The sequence below is a fragment of the Drosophila melanogaster genome, chromosome 3R, assembly GCF_000001215.4.
Source record: "Drosophila melanogaster chromosome 3R".
Taxonomy (NCBI): Eukaryota; Metazoa; Arthropoda; class Insecta; order Diptera; family Drosophilidae; genus Drosophila; species Drosophila melanogaster.
Genome location: NT_033777.3, coordinates 23,958,551 through 23,983,294, shown reverse-complemented (window position 1 = coordinate 23,983,294; position 24,744 = coordinate 23,958,551). Strand labels below are relative to the sequence as shown.

The 24,744-nt window shown below is 44.1% G+C and overlaps 2 protein-coding genes across 11 annotated transcripts; both read right to left on the bottom strand.

The window, feature by feature from the left end:
• Positions 1-62: 62 nt before the first annotated feature.
• CG31140 (uncharacterized protein) lies at positions 63-20,115 on the bottom strand. 7 transcript variants are annotated; one of them, NM_001104424.3, is made up of 17 exons: positions 20,072-20,115; positions 16,593-17,495; positions 10,768-10,847; positions 10,584-10,686; positions 10,154-10,260; positions 10,003-10,087; positions 9,741-9,941; positions 7,617-9,143; positions 6,848-7,129; positions 6,362-6,791; positions 5,977-6,298; positions 5,474-5,912; positions 5,180-5,359; positions 4,060-4,345; positions 3,840-3,996; positions 3,673-3,780; positions 2,301-2,767 (listed from the first exon to the last, which is right to left on the bottom strand). In NM_001104424.3, the coding sequence occupies exons 2-17, from the start codon at positions 16,702-16,704 to the stop codon at positions 2,519-2,521; spliced, it is 4,668 nt and encodes a 1,555-aa protein (NP_001097894.1). In that variant the 5' UTR covers positions 16,705-17,495; positions 20,072-20,115; the 3' UTR covers positions 2,301-2,518. The 7 variants fall into 6 exon arrangements, with proteins under 7 accessions (NP_651199.2, NP_001247275.1, NP_996276.1 ...); NM_142942.6 differs by lacking the exon at positions 2,301-2,767 and adding an exon at positions 63-1,569 and having other exon boundaries at positions 5,084-5,359; positions 16,593-17,490; NM_001260346.1 differs by lacking the exon at positions 2,301-2,767 and adding an exon at positions 63-1,569 and having other exon boundaries at positions 5,084-5,359; positions 7,617-8,945; positions 20,084-20,115.
• A 624-nt stretch (positions 20,116-20,739) lies between these two features.
• AP-1sigma (Adaptor Protein complex 1, sigma subunit) lies at positions 20,740-24,644 on the bottom strand. 4 transcript variants are annotated; one of them, NM_142941.3, is made up of 5 exons: positions 24,497-24,644; positions 24,085-24,263; positions 23,907-24,015; positions 23,702-23,839; positions 20,740-21,244 (listed from the first exon to the last, which is right to left on the bottom strand). In NM_142941.3, the coding sequence occupies exons 1-5, from the start codon at positions 24,497-24,499 to the stop codon at positions 21,200-21,202; spliced, it is 474 nt and encodes a 157-aa protein (NP_651198.1). In that variant the 5' UTR covers positions 24,500-24,644; the 3' UTR covers positions 20,740-21,199. The 4 variants fall into 4 exon arrangements, with proteins under 4 accessions (NP_651198.1, NP_001247273.1, NP_001247274.1 ...); NM_001260344.2 differs by lacking the exon at positions 20,740-21,244 and adding an exon at positions 21,791-22,397; NM_001260345.2 differs by lacking the exon at positions 20,740-21,244 and adding an exon at positions 22,177-22,397.
• Between the last annotated feature and the right edge of the window lie 100 nt (positions 24,645-24,744).

Here is a 24,744-nt window from a genome sequence, read left to right as displayed (position 1 = left end):
ACTAATCGGATTTGATATCCAAAATAAGTTGGTTTTTTTTTTGGTTTTTTCTTTCATTTTTTGTTTCTTGTTTTAGACAAATGCAGGTGAAATACTTGCGATGCCATTGCCTACGCTCGAAAAATGCATTTTCCTATTTCTCGTGGTTTTTCACTTTCTTCTTTCTTTTGGTGGACGCACAGCAGCGGAGAAAATTCATACCAATTGCACAATCCAAAGGTGTTTTTCCGCATTTAATTCAATGGCACACAGGACGAGCTAGGCCCGCCTGTGGGTTCCAATTTATTCGTCCCAATTAGTAGTTAGCCAACTATGCAATTTGCAGCTTTTTTCCCACTCAAAAGTTTCAATATCGCGTTTCGAATCGATCCACAACATAAAAAAGTTTCATATAAATTTTCCCGCATCTGCTGTACGTTTGTATCTTGACCTGGCTGGGTTTTTTTTTTTAACCTTTTCACGTTGGTTTCGGAACACTGGGGTTCGCTGGAACACAACATTATTTACCTACTTGGTAATACATAGCTTTATTTCTTTGATTTCACTTTGTTTGTCGTAGTTCGGGTGTGCTTACTTGGTTTTACGCGATTTCATTTAGTTATAACAAACAATTTTCAACAATTTTGTACTTTTTGTTTTGTTTTCTTGGGTTTCTCTAGCTTTAGCTTTACTCCTTCTTTTTGTTTTCTTTTTCATTCTCCCTGTTTATTTTTTACTACTGCTTGCGCTTCTTTCTGTTTAACGGTATCACTAATCGGTTTCTGCTGTCGCTTACGTAGGAACAAAACGAGAAGGAACATAATTGAACTTGAATTTGATACAACTTGGCCAGACTATTGCTGAGTGCTTTTGAATTAAATCTCTTTCCTTTACTATAAATACCCTCTATTGTTTAACATTTGAGTTGGCTTAGTTTCATGTCTGCCCGCTGCGCATCTTGCTGCTTTCTACACTGTACGAAATGCAAATGGCGAGCGGACAGTGTTGGTTCGAGCTGTTTGAGTTTAACGTACTGATTTCAGACCGTGGAAAGGCGGCCGGGTTCGCTGAGCTGCTAAACTGATCATCGTCATATAATCCGATCTAATACTGTGGACTGGACACTTTATACAAGTAATTTTGATTACAGCTTTTGATTTTCGAGTTGCCAGCTCTTTGGTTTCTGTGGTGTTTGGTGTTCAGTGTTGGACTATGGACTGCTGAGATGGTAAGTGGCTTCTTCTTTAGCTTCTGCTCCTGCTCCTTTTGCTTCTTCTGCTGCTGCTTTTGCTATTGGGTGGGGGGATCGGGTGGGCTTTTCGCGGGTGGGTGGGTCTGTGGTCTGTGTGGGATGCAGTTTGGTTCTGCGCTGGAATTAGCACGTTAAATCAGACGCTCGCTGTACCATATTCAGAAATCCGTGTTGTTCGTACCGCCGTCGCCCTCGGCGCCCTCCCCAGCCACGCCCACTTCGCCTACGCTGGGCGGTAGGGCCAGGGACAGAGGGGGGGCGGCCGAGCCGGCCACCATCATGGTGGGTTCCGTGTTCCGGCGTTTCATTTTCAGCTTGTTCTTTTTCAACATGGTGGCCTGCGGTTAACGGTATTCAATTGACATTTCATTTTTAACGGTGGTATTTAGGTAGAGATAGAGAAAATTCGAAAGTTAAAGTTCAAAGCGTCCGGTGCATTAATTAGTTAAGAAATTCAATTTTTTATAGATTTAAGTTTGTTTGGTATTCGTGTGAATTTGTGTATTTTCATTTCGGTTGGAGAGAAAAGAGAGTAAGAAAATAGAGCGTTAACGTAAAGGAAATAAATTTCGTTTGCCTTAGCTTAGATTCGTTATAAGTGCTTCAAAAGCTAGCTGAGAAATCAGGCAAAATGCAACGGAAGTCAATCAACAAAATGGTTTCGGTTATAGATATTTCGATACTGAATGATGGATTACGAAAGCTTGCAGTTGAGAAACGGAACGAAAATGGAACAAAATTCGATCAAGTTCCTCCAAGCGGGGAAATCAAAGAAAATTATCGCATATAAATTAATCAAAAATGCTGTAGACAACTTCTAGGCGCTGTGGTTTGCGGTGTGGTGTGTTCGTGTGGATTGGTGTGGTGTGGTATACTGAGGTGGATAGTGGTGGCTTCAGTTGGCTAAGTTCAAGTTCAACAGCGGTGGTCACAGTTTTCTTGTGCAGTGGGTGGTTCTTTGGTTGGTTGGTTGGTGGGTGGTGTGTGTTTCATCTTGGTGGTGGTGGTTCAAAGTACTTAGAGCTTGACAGCACCAACTTTTATTTACATCTATTTGTTTTAAATTTTTACTTTTTGTTTGCTTGTTAATGCTATTTCTCGCCTTTGAAAGATAAAGTTTAATTTGCTTGCGCATTGGAGTTTTGCTCTTGTTTAAATATTCGTTTTCGGTTACAATTTGGCCACTTTCTCTGCTGATCTGTTATGGGTTTGATTATAGAGTTATCTGACTATCTGGTTTTATGGATTGAAACAGGAGAACCAATATCGCAGGCCGGTAGCCAAGCTCTAGGTGCTGCCAAAGCCGGCAGGTAGAGTCATCGAAGCCTCCTTCTCCCCATTCTCGGCCAGCTGTTGCTGCTGCTGCTGTTGTTGTTGCTGCTGCAGTTGCTGCTGCGACTGGGACTGCGGGGATCCCGATACCGACATGGATCCCGATCCCGATCCCTGTTGAGCCACTGAAAGACTCAGAACCGCCGGCGAGATATGAGGCTCCGTGAGGCGGCGCTTACTCTTCGTTTTCTTCAGCATGGTGGCCTAAATATATAGCGTAAAACACACACATGGTCAAATCCGACATACACACAGGCACACGCACATCAAACAGAGAAACATTTTAGAACGCTACATACAGTCCTTCTTTTGCCGATTTCATTAGTTTTGCAATTATTATTTTTCAATATATATATATATATTTTTTTTTTCTTTTGAGCTGCCATCAACAAATGAAAAATGCAGAAAAAAAGTGTCTATTTTACATGGTTAGAAGGGGTGGCTCGGGGTGTTTCAATTGGTGTGTGCTCTATTAATTAATTACGACACAAGGGGCGGGATTTACCAAGGGACAAATTACAAAGTTAACATACAAAACACGCATATCCAACGCACACGCAGACAAAATGTTACATTGTTTCAAGTTCGATGACAATCGGATCCGTTTTAATGAGTAATATACGATCGTTTTCAGTACCAACTATAAATTTAACCAACTATTAAAGCTTTGAGTCTTACAGTAATTATTAGTACCGATTGTCATCATATTTTGGTTATTAACAATTACTTTTCGTCTTTATTGCACTAAGGAAATAAAACAACAGGCAATCCTAGTATTTATTATATCCCAATTTCGGTTCCTTTTCTCGTGCCTATATGTATTACTTATATCTACATTTCAACTGTCACGTATGCTCTGTGGTTTTTCACTAAGTTAGTTCTGGTTAATGGGTGTAATAATTGAAATAAATGGAAAATTATACGTGTTGCCCTCGAAATATTCAATAAATAAGCTTTTTTTTGACGTGAACTTAGATGTTTTGTCTGTGTTAACTTAAATATGAAATGAGGATATCTTTTAAGAAGCCAGCATGCCATAGAACAAAGAAACATCAGATACATGCAGGGAATCGGCTAAGTGTAGGCCAAATCCGAAAGAAGCCACTTACCTTGAGGGCCGACTTTAGGACGACCACATCGCCGGGACTCTGAATCCAGGGCTCACCGTCCACCTGGACGGGCATATCGGTATTCAAGTGTATCTTGATGTGACCACCCTGGATGATAATAAATTAATGATGTGGTATCTAATCCCAAGCAAAGGTTTTGTGCTTACCTGAGCTATGCGCATGGCCGTACGAATTCCGGATTGGATTTGACCCAAGTGAACCACGCCCGTAACACCGACCACCTCCAACATTCCATCGTAATGGTTGGGCGTTGAGAACTGGTCGTCCTTGTCGGGACCCCAGGGATTGGCACCGCTGCCCCAGCTGAAAAATGTCATTAGGTTGCATTCCAGGAATGTTACATTATGAAAAAGACATGATATATACCTTAAAATGTTCAAGATGATGATGCCATCGACGGGCGGCAGTTCGACAATCTTGCCATCGACCTCCAGGCGCAGTTCCTTTTGCAGATCCTTGACAGCCTTGCGACCCACGATCTTGCGCAGTCCCATCTTGACGTAGTAGCCCTTGTTGCGCAGACGCGAATTAAACTGATTGGGATTCTCTTCACGCGCATTGTGGAAGTCCAGGCAGAGGTCCGCATCTATTCCAATGCCAAAGTAGTTGTTCATCACGAAGATCTGAGAGTTATCCTCGTTTTGGGCACCGCCTGAATGGAACGCCAAGATCGTTTAGTCATCTCCAATTATCATATTACTCGGATTAAACATCGACACAGGACACCAAATATTTAACTGACAACATCGAGGTGTATAATATCCATGGCTTAATTTACCTAATTAATGGTTGAACCTTGTAGTGTCTGAGCTGATCGGTGTTTAGCTTACCTTTCCGGAAGTTTGTGACATGCAAATCCCTACAAGGATATTTTACACATCGAAACTAAACAGCATTTCTCATCAGATACCAAACTAGGCTTGTGGTTACATAAGGGGTTTCTTTTGGGGTATCTTAGGGAGAGACTTTAATTTTGTGCACTGTAAAGACGTACGACTTCTATATCTTGAGAGTTAACAAAAGTATTTCCTATTAAATTTCTATAGCGGATCTTTGTTCCTGTAACTACAAAGTATTACCAGATAAAGTTTGGATACATTTATCAAAAAAAAACAAGTTAGTTAAAGATAGCCTTTAAAAATTTACATATGCTACATTTGTACAGTCTTGATATTTTGGATTTACGTGTAATTGGCGGAATATTACAGCCGAATCCGGTATTTAGTCAAAGCACAGGTTTAATCACAACACAAAATATAAGGTTCGGGCGTGGTCAAGGACTGGGACAGGTACTGGAACGGATTCTTCAAGGGTTAGACACTAGACGGGTTTACGAGTATGTAACGTAGAGAAAGAACACACGAACGAAGTTTTGAAAACACCAAATGACCTGATATATCACTCGATGTCAGAGCCGGTAATTGATGATGCTGATTGGTTTGTTGCGATTGCGATAGGTGTGCTTGGTGTGCCTTCTTCTTCTTACCGGTTGTTTGCGAGGGCGCCTTCATAGCCGGCTCTTCGGGCTTGTCCTCTGGATGGAAGACAACCGTCCAGCGGTCCAGCCGTATCTCCTCCGCCTCGATAACATCGCGCAGCAGATTCAACGGATCCTCACCGCCGGTGTAGCCGGAGCCCCAGCACAAAACGCGAGCCAAGTCGTTGCCTTGAGAAGATTTTGATGGAAGAAGTTAAGTGATTTTAATATATATAATATAAAGCATATGCATATGCACAAGTACATCTGGTTTAAAAGGAGGCTCATGTCGCTGTCACTTACCTGTTCCCAGTGGAACAATGGCGCAAGGTGGGCTGGAGCACTCCGAGTCCTGGCCTACATTGTCCAGGCACTGCAGCACCCAACCAATGGTGCCATCTCCGCCGCAAACCAGAATCTTGTAGTTGGTTATTTGCCGGAATACATACAAACTAATGATAGAATCAAAGATAAGTGGGCGAATCACAAACACGGTTATAGGTTGAACGTACCCAGGCAAAGGACCGCCATTATCCAGATCGAATACCTGGTAGGGATTCAGCAGTTTCCTGAAGCTGGAGATCAGCTCCAATCCCTGGCAACCACCGGACTTAACATTGACAAAGACCAGCAGTGGTCTCACATCCGAGGGCACCATGCTGGGCTCGATGTTCGGCAGGAGCAGAACCAGCAGTTTCTTGTCCTCGATAATGGTCTCGCGGAGATTGTAGAAGGCGCGAACCTGCAGGCAATACATCCCATTAGTTAAGTTCCACTCAGGCATTGGTAAATTCTTAGATACCCACCGCCTTCATGGAGTCCTCAAAGGTGAGCACCACTGAGCCATACTCGTAGTAGATGGGTCCGATGCTGATGAACTTATTTTCGTCGGTTACGTACTTGTTGAGGATCTGCTCGTAGTTGCGCTGCGAGAGACCGGTGGGCAGATTGCCCACGAACAGCGCGATATTGGGACCATGCGGATCCTGCTTGTGCTGCATGTAGAACCGCATGAGCTCCATCTGTCGAATGGAGTCCTTGCCCAGCTGCTTCATAATATCCCAGGGCCTTTCGTTCCACGACAAAATGCGTTCGGTCACGCCGCGATCGAGCAACACTTCCGAGCACCTGGCGAAGATTAGGGATATAGGTTATTGATGCTTTAAAACCAATTGCCAATGTACAGCTTACCTGTAGTCCTGTATCTGGTTATCCTGCAGCCCGAACTTGTCCAGGGCATCGCGTATCAAATCCTTAATAACTGTGCTATTATCTACAGGAACACTGACATAGGGATCCTCCAGCATCGAGCACTGCAGCTTGCCGGGGTAGACGCGCACATGGCCACGGTCACGGTCGTGGAACCGGAGGTATATGGCCGGTCGCTTGCCCTCCAGGTGCACCAGGTTTAGCACGGGCGTGGGATCGAGCATCGGAGTATCCTCCATGCCGGCGGGTGCATACAGATCGGTCAGATAGAAGGCCTGCGGGTCGCGCGTAATGTGGAATGCCCGCAGCGCGGTGGTCAGCAGCTGCTCCAGCGTATAGGTGCGCTGCACGATGATCACGCGGTACTGCTGGCGTCGGAATGAGTTGTTGCCATCGAACACCTTGATCATCTCTGTGGAATGGAAAAGTTTAAGTTTGTAGTTCTCATTTTCCAGACTCCATTCGCACCTATATCCTTTTCCTCGCGCTCCTTCTCCTTCTTCTCGCGATCCTTCTCCGATTTATCCGATTTGTGACCGGAACCGGAATCGGGTCTATAGTGCCCGGAGGAGCCACCGGCAGCCGATGCCGATGCACCAGCTGCGGATGAGCCTCCAGCACCGCCACTTCCGCCTCCACCACCTGCACCACCACTGCTGGGTCCATGTCCCGATTCGGCCTTGCTGGCCGACTCCTCGTCCTTGAAACGAGGTGTGTCGCCGCTGCTGAACTCCTCGGATATGCTGCGTGCTGGGGATCACAGATATGTGGATTAGTACTTGGTCAGATCCTCACTGGGACATACATTGTTTAGTAGCAACAAAAGCGGCCTTGGCCTGGTGTTAGATACTTAGTTTACATTCGGAAAAATGTGCATTAAATGAGTTCTTTTTAAAAATGCTTATTTCGTTTTAAATGCTATTTTCTGTCTTACATATATTTAATACATATCCTTCCGAGTATTTATCATGCGGTTATGTCGGTGTTAATGATTAGTGGCATTGCAATGTGGGGCGGAATGGTGCGGATGATTAGTGGTTCGATGGTTAGCGATTAGTGGGTTATGGCCAAGTGGTTGAACAGAAAACGGGGACGGGTCAACCAAAACAAAAACCAAAACAGAGTGGTTAGCGCATACTGAGGTCCTTTATAAAAACCCAGATCCTTTCGGTTAGCAGGGACTGAGACAAAGACAAAGAGAGAGAAAGAAGTGAAAGGAGTACGGTTGGCTAATCACCTCTGCGCTTCTGGTAGCGCGGTTTGCGCCAGCCGACGGAGAGGCCCTGCCGCACCTGGCGGAGCAGCCGGCCCAGGACATGACCATCGCTGGCGTCACTGGCCCTCGATCGACTGCTGGCCCCGCCGTCGCTGATGTCGCCGGCAAAGGCCACATCATCACTGGCCCCGCTCGGCCGGTCGTCCAGGTAGAGATCATCGAAGCCAACATCGTCGTCCACATCGGTGGCGTCCAGTCGCCCGGCCAGCATATGATAGTTGTCGTCGTACGGATGGAAGTTGCCATCCTCGTCCTGGATGGTGATCTCAATATTCTGCGACAGCCTGTCCAGGCTGTAGTTGCTCTTGCCGCCCACACCGACCGCATTCTTGGGCGATCTCTTCGAGCGTCGGCGCTGGAACAAACCGCGTCCGTACTTCTTATAGCGCGACACAGCCGTTATGGCCGCCGACTCCTGGAAGGACTTACTCCTGCCCACCGGCGACAGCTGCAGCAGCGTAGCCGGGGCAGAGGGCGATGCCGAGGAGCAGTCACTCGAATTGGAGTTGGACAGCGGAGAGCTGAGGGAGCCGCCCTTGCCCTGCGCCTTGTGCTTGGGCATGAGTATGGGTTTGGGCTTGGGTTTGATTTGGGCCAGAGCCCCAGTCTTGGGTTGCTGGCGTCCGCCCTGGACGCTCAAGGCGTGTCCGGACTTTCCCGGGGCAGTGGTGCTGGTGGTGGCGGTATTCCTGGCGTCGGGTGCAGTTGCTCCGCCAGGAACATTGCAGGCATTGCTATTATTACTACTATTATAGCTAAGGTTGCTAATCAGATTGAGGCTGCTGTCGAGGTCATCGGTATTGGTCAGCTCGCCGCCCGTGTCCGACGTCTCATAGCAGCTTTCCCGCGGCACAGTCTCACCCTCCGCCTCCGCCTCGGCATCCCCGTGATAGTCCGTCTCGCTGACGTCCCGCGGCTGCCGGCTGCGCAGGGATCGCCGCCGCAGGGCAACGTCGCAGTGGTCGTAATCATCGCTCAGATCGCCACCGCTTATATCACAGACACCGCCGTCCACATCGTCTTCATCTTCGCTGGGCGAGAGGCCACCGCTGCTGATGCCCCTTTTCCGCCTCCGCTTGCCCTGGCCAAGTTTCCGAAAGAGATTCGTGTAGAGCAGGTGCAGCGAGGAGTTGGCCGATGGCCACTTCTGAAGATTACCAATCACATTCGAAGTGGAGGTGGTTAGCTGCAGGGCGCTGTCCTGCTCCGTGTTCTCCTCTTCGGGCTCCTCCTCCGGCTGATCCTGGTCCCGCTCCCGATCTTGCTCCGCCTCGTTGCTCGTCTCGCCGACTGTCAGCGAGGAGGGCGTCGGAGAGTGGCACAGTGAGATGGAGCCACAGGAGGTGGGCGTGGGCGGCGTGGAAAGGAGAAAATGTTGTTTCGATTGCTCAAGCCTTTGCCTGTGGAGCTCGAGCAGCTCCTTCAGGCCCAGGCTCGTCAGTGAACCCGATCCGGCGCCCGGTATCGGGCAGCTCAAATCCGGACTGGCTGCCGGTGGCGCCCACACACACACATAGATAGACACATCATCAATCAACGGAAAACGTATATAAAACGCATCCATAAAACCCAAAAGAGAAAAAGAAAAGAAAAGAAAAACACAACGAAAACTAAATCAAAAATCAAAAAAGTATTGGGAGAATCGAGGAAAATCGTTGGTGGGATTAATTGATTGGTGGAGTGATAGATAGATAGAGATAGAGTGATGGTCTGCCATGATCTGAATGAGCTGGAGCGATGTGGTATCTGATCGTTGGGAGTTCTTGTACTTGTTTTAGGATTTGTTTTTTCTTTTTTCAGTGATCGGAGTGTGCACACAACACAACATCGATAGCAACTTTTTGGGGCGAGTGGGTGAGTATTGCTACATCGCTATAGAGGGTGAGTGCGTCAGCCTACACTGAGAAATAATGCCATTTTAATGTGATTTGATCTCGATAAAAATCAGTTTTTGATTTTTATTAAGGATACGAGGATCACAACTATTCTCAGTGTAGGATCTGGCTGATTAGGATTTTGGTTTTGATAGGGCCAGATAAATCTGAAATGCCAGCATATCCTGCCGGATCAGGACTCTGTACTTACGACACGAGTAGTCGCGCACGAGCGAAGTCTTCGATTTGACCTGGACGCCGATGATGGCCTCGATGGGCACCTCGGTGCGCGGAATCGAGACTGAGTGCGGAGGTAAGTAGATAGGTTGTAGAATACCAAAATTACATTCGGTTGGCAGGTACATGCGACATCCGGCATGGGTCGTCATGCCACACCACTCGCAACGATAGCCTGTTCGTAAAGTTCCAACATTAATAAATAATTGTAGGATTGTTTAGTTAAAGTTATCTACCAGTGAGACATTCCGAGGACCAACAGGTTTTCTTGCAGTAAGCGCATTTGGACGTTGATGGAAGATTGCCCTCTCGCCAGTGATGCTGTAATTGGACGATAATTGGACGATTATCCATTGCTGATCCTCCCAGCATGGCGATTACACTCACCTGATGCTTCACATTAAGCAGCTCCTTGCCTGGCACATACGTGGCATTCTCGGTGCAATCGGGCACGGCAAAATCTTGGCACTCAATATGCGCGAAATATTCGCAGACTGCGGATAGATATATTATTAGATATGTGGAACCTCTAGAGATACTCAATTAGGTATCCTAATAACAAGATGACTAAAGTGAACTGTTGCGATCCGATGTGACTTGGAACGTAGCATACTTTTATGGCAACACCATTTGAAAATTGGTATGCCATGGGGTTAAGGCATGTGTCTATATAGAACAAAATGAACGCTTGATGGCTTGAACAATGGATCGCAGGTGAACAGAAGTGACTGACACGGAAAACGACTGCTGCGAAACCCATTATCAGGACGGAAACAGAAGGAGGACAGTGGACTGATGTATATATTCTGTCACTTACCTAAACAATGCACCGCTGGCGTTTCATCCAATCGCTTACGGCAAACTGTGCAGAATTTTCTCTTGTGATGAGTTGGCTCGGACCAACAATGGGCAACGGGATTCTGTGCGGAATGGAATGACACATGACAGCTATATTCGTTCGTTCTGAATTGTGAATGCGAGCTTCACCGCCGGCTACGTACCTTTATAATACATGGAGCGATGCCGGAACAGGGCGTTACCACGCTGCTGACACATCGTTCGTGAATGATAAAGTTGCAAACTGAAAGTGGAGGAGAGATGTGGTTATGCAATGTGCTGGCAAAAGTTCAGAAGTTATTTCAATGAGATCACAATGTCGAGTGCTTATCGAAAGGGAACTGGCTGGTGTGACACTTCGTATACGTAATATCTTTCAAAATTAGAAAAATATGAAAAAATTGCGTATACGTAATATCTCAAGACTTGGTTTTTATTCATTTAAATGTTTATAAAATTCGATTGCAAATAAACCATCCTTTCATATAAGGTTTTCTGATTTCTGATAGATATTTTTCAGAACTGTGTGCTTATTGGGCCCCTGGGACCCCCCTGGTGCACCATCCCTGCGTGCAACCGCAAAGTCACCGCGTCATTGGTAGCCTGCATGCCATTCATAGTTGCCGAGTTCACGGACGACGGCACATTCATTGAAGTTGGCCGCAGGGCGCCAGAGGGGGCGTGGCAGGGGGCAACGCAAGTAGCAAGCTCTGAGCTAAGTGGCCAAGGTAATGCAACCAGCATGAGTAGAGTGACAATGGGAGAGGGGGGCGGGGCGGGCACATTGTACAAAGCGCGACTGCTTATCTCCCTCTCTTACTCGTATCAGATAGCTAAGGCCGCTCTCTAGCCGTCCCGTTTTTTCTATCACCTGGCCTAAATGTTAACCCTCATTGCACTGAAGGATATAAGATGTTTTTGGAACAAAAATGATAATTATGTATGATACTATATTATTAGTAACTTTTTTGAGAAAGTGCAAAGCAATGCAAATTTAAATTGTACTAATTTGCATTGATGAGTGATCAAGATTTTCTTTCCTAAGAGAAGAGACTTTTTTCTATAATACCAGCCAAAAATTAAAACGCACTACTTTCTCCTGCTACTACTCTACATATGCATTTATGCTCTCATTTTGTGTGCAGCAATCTTAACATAGATATCATAGTTCTATTTTTAGCCTGCCGTAAAAGTTGTATTTACACATAGACAAAAGTTGGGGAGGCGTACACAAACAAACACTTGCTGCGTTCGTGTGTATGTAAATGCATAATTATCTTTGTGTGTGCAGGGGGGAGGGGCAGGGGGCGGCGGGTAGTTTGCGTTTGGCGTTCGGCGGTTGGGAAAGAGAGAAAGCAGAAAACTAGGCCGCTGACCTGAGGCGCAGTGCTGACGTCATGAATGAACTCGTGAATGTGCTTTAGTTTTTGGCCCGTTTTATAAATAAAACAGCGGGCAGTCGTCAAGCAGTGCAAGCAGAGCGAAGAAGAGAGACGGAGAAGGACAAACGTGACGCTCGCTGCAGTTGCGAATGCAGAACATAACTGTAGTTCGCCCAGCCAGCTGTCTCGCTCTTGCAGAGGCTTTTCCTTGTGACTTTCTTTCAACTGTTGTTGTTTTGTTGCACGTGCAATAGGTGGTTGGGCGCTGGGATTGCAGAAGCAACAGCTGAGCATGTATACGCCCTGTGGGTCAGCGCTTGAAATCGGTGTATTTTTTCCCTTTTTCGGTACTTTCCACTTTGTTGCATGCCTGCATTATGTATACCAGCAAATTTTGTGTGCTTTCTCTCGCTCTCTCTTCCTCCTTCTACCGTTTTTTGTGTAGATAAGCATAAGCAGACAAATAGCGATGCCAACGCATGGGGAAATTTTCGAAATGCTTTTCTTTCTGCCTTCCTTGTGTGTGTGTGTCCGTGTGTGTGGGGAAATTTTGGGTTGGAAACTCAACACACTTTTACTTTTGCTTCTCTTCGCATTTCCTTTTTCCCTTGGCCCAAAGCAACAAAACCAAGAATAACAAAGGAGAATGAAGAAGAAGCAGAGCAAGAAGCAGCAGCACAAAGCCAAATTTAAAGCACACACCAACACACATGCATGCGTGGAAAAAGGACGAAGCAGGAGGACAAAACGGAGCAGGGGGAGTTGGAGGTTAGGGACAATTGAATACGCACAAGTTGACATGCGTAGTGCGTGAAGAGGAAGCACAATTAAAATTGATATTTGCCCAAAGGAGAGTTATACAATTCAATTGAGGTGTAGCCAAAAGAATACACACACACATTTACATGCGAAAACAGGAAGGGAGGCTAAAGAAGAAGAACTCCTTGAATTAAAAATAGCTGGACATGCTTAATAATAAATAGGCGCACACAAAAGCACATTCGCAAAGAGACAGTTGGATGACGCATATCAAACACGCATAAATCAAAATCTCCGAAATTTCTCTGCACAGCGAGAAAAGTGGGTCAAATATTTAAAATTCAAAATTAAATAAATGAAATACTTCGAAATTGATCACTTGTTTTCACATTTTAAATAGCAAAATCTTTTCCTGATTGAAATGAAAAACAACTAAATCTATTTTTATTTCTCCAGCAAACTGCAAAATATTTTTACACACCATAGAAAATGGGAAATGACAGTTTTCCCACCTTCTAACATAATTCTAGGTATGTATGCCCAGTTTTAAATGATTACTTTCTCAGTTCTCACACTGCTTGTTATATCTGTATTTTGCCCTGGCTAACCGACATTTAATCGTTCTTGGCTTGATTTCATTAGCGTCGGAAGTGCTTTCCACTGGAGATTTTTTCCGGCTGGCCTGCAACGTCAGCATTGCCCTTCCTCTTTATCGCTCTTTCGCATTCTCCTACTTCCCCTCATTCTGTGCGATGATCCAGCCAAGCTGACGACCCCGAAAGTCTGTTTATCATACTCTATCCGAGAAGGGGATATAGTAAAATCAGTTGTGTTTGGCATCTACATAACATATTGATAATGGCCATAAATAGATAACTTTTTGGGAATTTCATTGACTTGCTTAATTAGTAATAATATTTTCTATTTCATTTATAACATATACATTTTTTATTAATATTTGCATTGTTAATTATATATAGAAACCACGTTATAGCGTATTTTTTGATCGTCTCAAAGGGCTGCCCTTTGTGGCTGCTCCCGTTGTTCTCCATTCACTTTGGTTATGAATGAACAGCGTCGACAACGAGGCAATTAACAAGGCAAATCCCCCTTCCATTCATCACCCCCATACCAAAAGAGAAAAAAAAAAAACGCCAGCCCCTCACCCCATTTGGTTTTCGGTTCCGCTGGCATCGTCGTCATTTTCCATGGCGGCCATTGATGACGCACTTTTAGCCCTTCGCTGCTATCGGCAGGGGCACCTCACTCGGATTCAGATTCGGATCCGGATCGGTGGGAACGGGGTTGCTTTGGTTTGAGTTTGGGGCTCGGGCTTGCATTGAGGTGGATGGTTCATGGCTACAAGCACAAGCTACAAGCTACCGGCTTGTAGATATCCCAAGCTAAGGCAACCCAACCAACCACCCACTATCCAAACTCATACTCACACCCCGCCCGCAGGTCATGCATCCAATTTGATTTGGTTGCGCACCTGCTGCTCTTGTTGCAGTCCGCTCCTCCGCTTCCCCTGAAAAACCAATTGAAAATTCGCCTGCGGCCTGCGCTGCAACTGTGTGTGTATGTATGTATATATGTGTTTTGCACCGTGTAGGAGAGTGCATTTCGCATTTGACCTACTTTCGAGATTCAGAGAGCCTGAGCTCTATTTCTGGTACTTGCTTTTCTGGCCAAGTGCGTGGGCAGCTGCAGTTCCAGCTCCATCTAGAGCCCAATTGGACATGCAACTCATTTATGACGGCAGCTCGAATCATCTACCCACTTCAGAAATGACGCCTCTGCACTATTTTCATTTGGCTGGCCAACGCGGCGTATGCTTGATGAGCGACCAAGTAGCGGCACGCCCGGGGGTATGCAACACCCACAGCACATATTTGCCACACTCCTCCTGCGGTACTCGCATACATTATATGGTATGACTGCTCAATATAAATATCGGATGTTTTGACCGCCATTAAAACACTGCCAAAATGCACTGAAAATGTCATAGGCAAGTGCAAAAAAAAACAATGCGAAATTTCAGCATTTTTGACTGCCAGACGGGCAATAAATTCGCCAGCTATATGTTGGTGGACTAAGCGAATGAGTGCAGTCATGGAATCTCGTTTTGTTCACTTAGAGATAGCTTTTATGATCCCTCGCACTGGCCATTAAAGTGTACAGAACAACAAGTCATGGTCCGCTTAAGAAGACCAAAAAGATGTAAACAGCTTGGGCTATAAATGGGCATTCAGAAATATGTAGCTTGTTTTCAAAAACAATTCAGATCTTTTAGAATATATGTTTGCAGTAATGGCAAGTGCTTCATGTGGAAATTACGAAGCCTAAGAAGATCAATGAATTATTACAGAACAACTTATAATTTTTAAAATCTGAAAGTATTCATTAGAAGTAGAGTAATATAGTTTATTTTTTGTTCGTTCCATTTTAATGCAAATGAACACATTGCATCTAATTAGAGTGTTAATAGTGCTAATATTGACAATAAAAATGGTTTTGAAGAATAGACAGAAAATCTGCGAAGTGGAAAAACTATAAACACTGAGGCCGCATAAAATGGCAAGCGTTAATCGCGATAATTATAATAATAGCAACAACCAGAGCCACAAATCCCGAGAACAAAATTACACAAATAAATACAGAGGAAAAGCGAAGAATATTCATCATGATGCCAGGCGCCTAACACACTTCCCATTGGGAGAGTCTGTTGCCTCAGTTCGGTGGATTCCGTATCCGATTTGGTGCTCCTGCCGCGATTCATTTCGGTCCGAATCGTACCGTGCTCTGTTTCATAGATTTCCATGGCAATGGCACATAGTACATACATATAGACGAGCCCATACATATCTACACAGCGAATCGGAGCCGTCTATGACGTCGTTGGCGCTCCGCTCACGTCACGGCGGACACGGCCAACAGCCGCACAATTTGGAAAAGTTCAAACGCGCACACTTATCGGCCGCAAATAGCACGATGATGCCGCCCCTATGCCAATGCTACTACACACCAGATCTAGATGCTGCCACTGTCGGAGCACATCGACAATCTATACAATCTATACGATCTACACGATCCGTACAATCTACACAAATCGTAGATGACCCATTGGTCATGTGGCGATGACGTCGGGTCTGCCGATCACTCTGCACGAGGAGAACTTGTTTAGTTTCACAGGGAAAACGCAATTGTCGGACGAGGCACAGACCAATTGCTTTATTTTCGGTTCGGATAATCTACATTACTTTATTATTTTATCAATAGCAAACCTTTTCTGATAAATGTCAAGATATACATTCACCCAATTAAGTTATTAAATCTTTTTACTGATGCTTTGAACACTTCACATATACTATCCAAAATAATAGTAATCATTTCATGATAAGATTCCTATATTTCGCTATTCTGTGCATGTTTATGCCACCCACTACTGCCTCATCCTCATCGACATCATCAGCGGCCGCATTTTCATTCCAAGTTTATGGCAATTTAAAAAGTATTTTCAAAACTAGACGAAATGTATTTTTACATCTGCCGCTGGCGTTGAAGATGTTCGATGATTTGCGTGCTGCGTTTTCTCGGTTCTGTTTAGTGCTCATTAATTACAACTTATTTCTATTGCGGCCGTTGAGACTGAATTGAGAACTGATGGACGAAAGATGTAGTTTCATATAGAAAATTCAGTTTTAACGATTATCTTGAAGGAGATAATCCAATGTAAGATATGCCTTTCTGATCAAATTGCTTACGCAATAAATATGAATAAAAAAATGTGGGATATCCTGTGATCTCATTGAAAATATTTAAAGTACTTGTACTAGCTCGGTGCTTACCTTCGCAGATATATCCCTGCTGGATGAGGCCCCAGAGCAGATCCGAGCAGTGGTGACAGTATGTTGGCTTATGAAATGTCTTCTTCACGAATGAATGCCCACCATCCGCCATTTTGTTTGCCTGTGTCCGCAGCCCGCCCCACTTCCTGTCCTTCTGCTTCCGGTCTATCCTCCTGCGCCTCCTTGTGCCTCCTTATGCCCCGTTGCCTTATGCGTAGTGGGTTTTTTGTGCGTTGTCCTGCTGGAGGATGCTGTTGCAGCTGCAGTTGCTGTTGCGCTTGCAGCGGCAAAGGTCTCTCGATGTTGCAGTTATATGAGCAGTATTCGCGGCTGCTGCGAGTGCAGTATGTGTTGCAGTTGCAATATCGCCTGCTGCTGTGTATATGGGCTATTTCGAAGTGGGATTCTTGCGGTTGGGCAATTTAGGCCGCTGCTGCCGGTGCGGGCGTCGACGCCAGCTGAGCCAGCGCTGCCGTACCGACCGAGGGCGTTCGATTGGCGTGGGCGTGGCAGGACTGCTCCTTCTGATCCTGCTGCTCCTTCTGCTGCTGTTGCTGCTCCTGGTGCTGCTGGTACTGCTGGTGCTTTTCCGACTTTTCCTGTTGCTGCTGACAAAAGCGATGCGATAGTGACGACGGCGAAAGTGACGGCGACGACGGCTGCATTTTCATCCATTGGTCAGGTAGCGGCTCCCTTATCCGGACATTTGCTTGTCGGGATCGGTGTTTTTCCTCGCTTTGAACTTTATTTATCCTTACTAGTTTCTATATACATATTGGCTATGTATCATATTTGCTTTGATTCATATTCATGCATCTTTGGTTTGGTTAAGCGTTTTCGTTTATAACTTTCTTTTGGTGGTGAGTTTTTAACTGTTAATTATTTACAATTTCTGGCGCTGCACTAAACAAAATAAATTTGATAATTGCTTGTTAGAATTTATGTGTGCCATTTGAAATAAATAAATTCCAATTGAATTTTGTATATAGCACTGCACACACAGTCGCGGACACACACGTAGGCACACTTCACTCGGCGGGCGGTCTTCACTTTACTACTACCGAAAACGAACAGTCGCAGCAGCAGCAGCAGCTCGGAAAATGTTTTTCTTCGACTTCGCTCGTTCCTTTGCTTTTCCACTTTCCGCTTTTCTGCGCTGATACGTGGGCGCCGCACACCCCAAAAGAAAAAAACAGCAGAGCCAAAAAATGAAAGGAAAACGTTTCCCGATAATAAAATCCACAAGAGCGGGAGTTTCCACAGGGAAATGCGAGAGAGAGAGAGAGAAAGCTAGAAAGAGAGCGAGAAATGGGGCTGCGCGAGAGAGAAGGCACGCGTCATGCGTGGTGAGTTGGGTAAAAAAGTTCCCAGTATTCTTGGAGCATCATAAAAAAGTAGTAGACATCAATATAATAATAGAAGTGGCAAAAATATGATATCAACAGCGTGTACCGCAGGGAAAAGGAGAAAGGGAACCATAGGGAAAAGGAGAAAGAGAGAGTGGCACAGAAAGCGAGAGAGGGAGCTAGAGCAAACTGCATTGCTTCAATTTCTCCCACCCAAAGCGATTCTATCAATTTCCATAGCTGCGGCGCCCTCAAGTATGCAACATGTTCTGCGACGAACCAATTACCACCGCCACCCACTTTCCCAGCACCACCCCCTCCCAGCCAAAGGCCGCCCACCGCCAGCGGGTATGGCCAAGGACAATCCAGTCAAATATTATATCATACAGGTCCTAATAATAGACGGAAACAAAGGTAACGACACTTGAAGTTTTCAACTTGATGACAATAAACGATAGCTAACGGAAGGCGCACAAATCCGCATTGTGTGTATACGCAAAGTTAAGGTCGGCATAATGGCCCTCAAGCACAAGGATCTTGGTCCTTATTTAGTGTATATGACATGTTTTTAGCATTGATTTTACATCGAATTATGTCCTAAGCTCATAATTCTATAACTATCTATTGTGACAACAAGATATGAGTTTCCTATTGTTTAAAACCCTCAAATTTTAGTTCGATATTCGATCCTATCGAATATTGATATTAACGCATCGTTTGTGTGCGCAGAAAAGCACCTACACGAAATTATAGTAGTTATGATGACTTAAAGCAGATTATAGATGGAATCAAGGAATATCTATAAAACTGGAATCCACATACGCAGTTACTTTCTATAAAAAAAAGTTGTTAACCCTTGAAGTAGAAGTACTGCGAACTTGAGAAATGAGTTGTGAACTTGGACTTGACGGTACTATTATTTGCACCGCAACTGTGAGTTTGGAGCCAGCCTGACGACGTGGAATGTCCAGGACCCGTTTCCCGTGTCCATATATCCTGGCCACCAGGCGATGTCCTGGCGACATGCGCACTCCGGAACCCACCACACTCGCTCGCGCGAACTCAACTCCACCACGACGGAGCGTTTCAAAGAAAGTGGCCAAGTTTAAGGATAAATCACAACGAGCAATATTTTTGCAACAAATGCGTTGAACGGGCGGCAATTTGGGGGTTGGGTGATGAAAACTTTGCGGCTTTGCTTTTCTTAGGGAAATTATTGTTTTGTTTTGGGCTGGGAGAGGCGCAGAAGCAGAAAAAACGGAAAATTATGGATGCTAATGGGGGGCCCAAAAAAGCGAGATATATAGATTTCAGAGGCTGTGTATACACACACACTCTACAACTGTAGACAAAGCAGCCGTACTTCGTACCCGTAGTGGCGCCCACCCAGCCCACTGACGCCCCCACCCCTTTCCCCCTCTGGACTTGCCACCCACTTTTCCCACCCAATGCTGCGCGCTTCGCTCTTTTCGGGCCGCATGAGCAAATCGCAATAGATAGAGAATTTTTTTCTTTCTTTCTTTTGCTGGCGCGGCTTGATTCCTTGCCACCACATCTATATGTATGTATATATATATATGTCTGATTGGTATATATATGCGAATATATATGTATCTGGACGGAGTGCGTGTGGCCTTGTCTTTTTCCATTTTCATTGCTAATCACACGAAGGAGTTAATTTGTTAAAACTTTGGCTTCGGATGGGAAAGTGGGGCCTGGAAAACTCTTGGTACTTGGCACATATGACAACGTAATTTTCACGCGCACACACACACTCGCGATTTTGGAGAGAGAAATTTTATGTACCATACATTTTTGAAGCTGCAAAATTTTGCACATTCGATTTTCACACTGCCACTAATGCTGCCTGCTACTGCTGCTGCTGGCGCTGCTGCTTTTTCCTTCGTTTTTCTTTTCTAGCCGCACTTTCGAATTTTTTTTCCTTCACCGGATGGAAAATTTTCACACGCACAGCAATCGAGTTAAAGCGAGTTTTTCGCAAGTTTTCATCGCGATTTCCCCCGAGTTTTCCACGCGTTTTATGCACTTTTTCGCTGCGAGTGTGTGAGAATTTTCCTGTGTGCTGGCTGTGTGAAAATGGAAATCCAGTGAAAATCCGCAACCGTTACGTACGGAAGAGCACACCTAGCTGCTGTGTGTGCTCCGCTGAAGACGATGGTGCGCTCTGCGGACGGGTCTGCAACTTTCTCGCGGCGCAGCGCCTTTATCGCTGCCTTCGCCGCTGCTCCGCCTGGCGCTCTCGCTGCGTCCCGCTCGCACACGCCGTGGGGCCAATCGCGCCCTCTCGCTCGACGCTGAGTGTGTTGAGTTCGCCGAATTCCTGTGTGCGTGCGTGCCCAACAACAAACAGGGGGAAATGTTGGGGAGCTCCCGTTAGGGAGAGAGCCAGGTCGCTCTCTATCTCTCTCGTTCGCAGTCAGGATGCTCTCTGGCGACCCCCCCTCCCCAAATAAAAATGAAATCAACAATTTGTTGGTCGGCGAGCTGCCAACTTGGCCCCAAAATAAATGTGGCCAAGCTAAGAGAGGAAATTGGCCCAAAGAACGACCATTATTTTAAATTAAGGCTTAATTGAAGGTTAGAAATGTAGGTTTTTTGAAAAAAATGAGTTTTACATTCAATATTAAAATCAGTAAGAAAATGCATTTTCTTATATTTTATAATTTAAGTTAGTAAAATCTCATAAAAACGAACTTTTCAAAAACCATTGCCTACTTTCTTGTGCTTATTCCGCGTCATAACCATGACGTACTATTGTCCCAACAGAAAAGAGTAGTACTGAAATATAAAAACTCTCACGCTCGATACCATCTTTATTTGCAGCAAAGAATGCATAAAGTAAACAGAGTTTTGATTGGTTACTTTGGATACAGCAATTTTTATATATTTATAGGGCTTTTAACTTACAACTATAGAGTTGAGCACACCGTCGATTAATCGCATCGCTTTACTTTGCTTATCATTAAGTTAATCTTTACAAATATGAACGTGTGTGAGCAACCGATATTGATGCTTTTTTGTGAAATTAAATGTATTGCAAATTGCATTTGCCAAGCGAAATTAGGAATAGGTTTAACAGCACTTCTATACACAATGTTTTTTATGCTGACACAGGGTGGTTAAATTACAATAGAACCGGTATACTTTTGGGTTACGTTAAATACACATACAATTAAGGCGACTTTAAATGGGTTCAATATAGATAATGCCTTTCTGGCGTTACTTTTGCATAGAGCCAACTTAGCCCAGGCCGTGATCGTCGAAGAAACTCTGCGGGGTCTCATCCTGGAAAGGGAGAATGCTTAGCTTCAGTTACATGTTACTATACTTTACAGCGCTTGGGGTAAAAGGAAACCAAATAAAAGTATCGATACTGGGGGCTAACTATGAAAAAGACTATGAAAAAGGGTGGTATATAGTAGCAACTAAAAACGAAAGGACACCAAACGGGTGCGCTAAGCCAGACATATAGGTAGATAGACAGTTTAGAGGGAGTGGAGCTCAGAGATCAGATCAGTGGAGGTGGAACAATGTGGGCGTCAAGAGTTTAGAGCAGTCAAATTGGTCAGTCACAACAACAGCAAAGACAACAATCAAAACTAAACGTTTAACAAAGACACTAAAAAGAAAACTGAGGTTCACCAGGTCTTACCATTTTCATATAGCATACGAGTACAATTAGGATTTTTTTTTCAAAAATACTTGGTTTTTATTTTAACTTGTTTTTCTCAGTTACAAAACACAGAAAATTTGGCTAAAACGTACAACACACATACATAAACATATATATATATATATATACTTGTAGATATAGATAAACTAGATTTTTTTATTCGGTTATTATTACAATTTTCAATTATATATCGTTCTCATTTAATCAACATTAAAGCTTACATGTTTCTATTGTAAGAATAGTATTGCATATATTTCCCCACTAAATTAGTTATTGCCCATTTGGTGATTGATTGGAATGATCTTTCGATTATAAAATGTAGATAGGAAGAGGAATATTAATTCAGTTCAGGAACCCCAGGTGGAACTACGTGAGGTTGGCTTGTTTTGCATGAACTTTTCTGAATCTATTGTGTCTGTGCGTGAAATTTACGAGATAGAGTGTATGAAAAACCGCATACCAGATGCTCTGATGTTACTATATAGTATTATTGCTTTTTGGAGCCTCACGCTGCTTGGCGTCTTCTTGCTTATAATTTTTTTTTCAGCGCTTCAGTGCTGTACAACAGCCAAATCACACACTAGTGTTGAGGAGTGGATGGAGCAGTGCTGTAAAGTGCCAAGTGCAGCACACGTTATCGCTGGGGTGTAACTGTGTGTGTTATTGTGTCGGGGTGTGCGTGTAATATCAACTACATAATTTCTAGGGTGTTCTAGTTCTTTAGAGGAGTCCAATGTCTCTTAAAGTGCCCTCAACGGCTTCGTCCTGGAGTACAGAGAATAAGAACAATAAGAACGAGAAGAGTAGAAGGAAAGAGAGTAGTAGTGGTAGTAAGAGTAGTAGGTGTATGTGTAAGTAGAATGTGTCCAAAAAAGAAACCAATTTCGATCTTGTTTTGCTTTTCTTTCATGTACGGCACAACTTGGAAACACGAAATGCATATTATATGGATGAACATCACAGCGCAGCGCGGGGAAGGCAGGGAAATAGAAGCTGGGCAATATACACATATATATACAGCTGGACGAAGGATTGACTGATCTGACCTATCGACTCTCCACTAACTCTTTGCAGATCGGGAATATAACTTTATGTTCTTTACACTGTTTCTTTGGGATGGGTTTTCTTTTCTTCTTGGTATTTATTTATTGTTTTCATTGATTAGTTGAGATACTCATTGAAGTCCTGTGGTGGTTGTTCGTGGTGGTAGTAGTTGTGTTAACATCGATATATGCAGTGGCGGGTAGGGTAAGCGTTAATAATAACAAGAGAGAGGGTACATGGGTTACACATTTATATATGGCTTATGGTATGGCAAGAATATGTTTAGTTGAACATTAGAAATTCATCTACAAAGGTCATGCAAAATAATCAAGCCAACTACGATCGACATATTGCTACAAATCGGGTTAGGAGACTTACAAGAGTTACGGTCACAAAATAAACACAGGCTAAAAATTGTACTATAAATGGCAAACAAGGTTTTAGTTTTTGTTTTAGTTTTACTGCACAGCAACATCTATGGCAAGTTCAATACTGTGGCGATTTAATATTTCCTGGTAGATTCTCACAATTCACAATTCGTTTTCGAGTAGGCAAGTTTCGAAACTCAAGACGGCATGCAAATAAAAAAATCGATTGAGTGCGTGTGTGCCAGCCGAGGTGGTTTACATCAGATTCGGAACTTAAAGATAATGACAACGCTGCTGCAAGGACACACACGCACACTGGACTTAGGATCTATTGCAGCGAGTAAAAGAACTCTTCTTGCTTCGAGTGGTTAGAGTTGTTTTGTTTATAGAGATTAGTTTTGATTGCACAGATTAGAGAAATAAGAACGAGAAGTAGGTAAGAGTAGAGTATAAAGAAAAACCGTGATTTGATGAGGTATGACATTGTAAACGTTATAGATAGGCATAATAATATAGATGCAAACAAACACTAACGAGGTAACGAAACTAAAAACCATCAAGTTGAATAAATATATAAAACAATAAACAATATCCGGCATAGGTAGAGTGACACAACCGTTTTAGGCATTACAGATCATATGTCTCGGGTGTACTGACCTCTTGGAGCAGATCCTGCGAGGCAATCGCCTTAAGTACGTTCTTTTTGGACGTCTCCTGGATTTCGCCGCCAATGAGCAGCTCATCCAGGATAAAGTATGCTTTTTCAAAGTTAAAGATAATGTCCAGCTCGCAGACCTGTTCAGCAAATGATAAATATAACACTCTTTAACGCTTCCATTGCAAAATGGTGTTAGTAACTTACGCTGCCGAAGTACTTATCCAACAGCTCCACATAGCGATGAATGATCTCCAGTGTCAGCAGTTCGTTGTCGTTCTGCTCGATGGCGCAACAGAAATACAAGCTGGCATACCTATAAAACAACAAACGTGAATGCATGTATTATAATTATTCTTTAGAATATTCATAAGATTTTACCCACCTTTTGTAGACAATTTTGCAGTCCTTCCACTCCAGAAAGGAGCACATTTTGGGCTTGCGGGCCAGTATCGTAGTGACCAGTTCCCGGGTGATCTTCTTTTTCACCTTATCCGGATAGGCCATGTACCACTTTTGTAACCGCAGTTTGCCCTGCCGACTAAACAGCAGCATGAAAAGCATCTGGAATAAGGTAGCAAGTTCGTAAGTCCGGAACGTATATTGATTTTACGGTCGTAATGCATTTTTCATATCTTTTAAGGCCAGCGAAGCTCCCAATTTTCACCGACACAGTCATTGAGCAGCCCCACCAACACACACATACTTGTACACCTGGAGCCACCGCATCGTCAACACACAAATAACATTCGATAACGAAAAAATCACTTTTTCCGCAAATTTTTCTTAAGCCTTACCATTTATTTTTGTTTTTCTCTGTGTGGTGAAGTTTTTCCGTGGGCTGGGATTACAAAATATATGGAAAAATCTTATTTTTCCATGCAGCCAGCGAGCAAAACACACATAGAAAGTTCTTCTTCGTGCACTGCTGCCATTCGCACTACATCTGCCGACGTGTTCAAGGGAATGGCAAGTACAGTGGGCTTCAAGCAAACAGAGCTAGTAATATAATGATTAAACATTATTTTTGTATTCAGAAATTATT

Coding starts and splice junctions, on each gene's coding strand:
- AP-1sigma (NM_142941.3), bottom strand. Junction 24,016..24,084: donor TGCAAAATTGTCTACAAAAG/GTGGGTAAAATC, acceptor GTTGTTTTATAG/GTATGCCAGCTTGTATTTCT. Junction 21,245..23,701: donor CGCAGGATCTGCTCCAAGAG/GTCAGTACACCC, acceptor CTCCCTTTCCAG/GATGAGACCCCGCAGAGTTT.
- CG31140 (NM_142942.6), bottom strand. CDS start 16,704: ATGGCGGATGGTGGGCATTCATTCGTGAAGAAGACATTTCATAAGCCA. Junction 10,848..16,592: donor GCAGGGATATATCTGCGAAG/GTAAGCACCGAG, acceptor CTCCACTTTCAG/TTTGCAACTTTATCATTCAC. Junction 9,942..10,002: donor GTCCTCGGAATGTCTCACTG/GTAGATAACTTT, acceptor CTTTACGAACAG/GCTATCGTTGCGAGTGGTGT.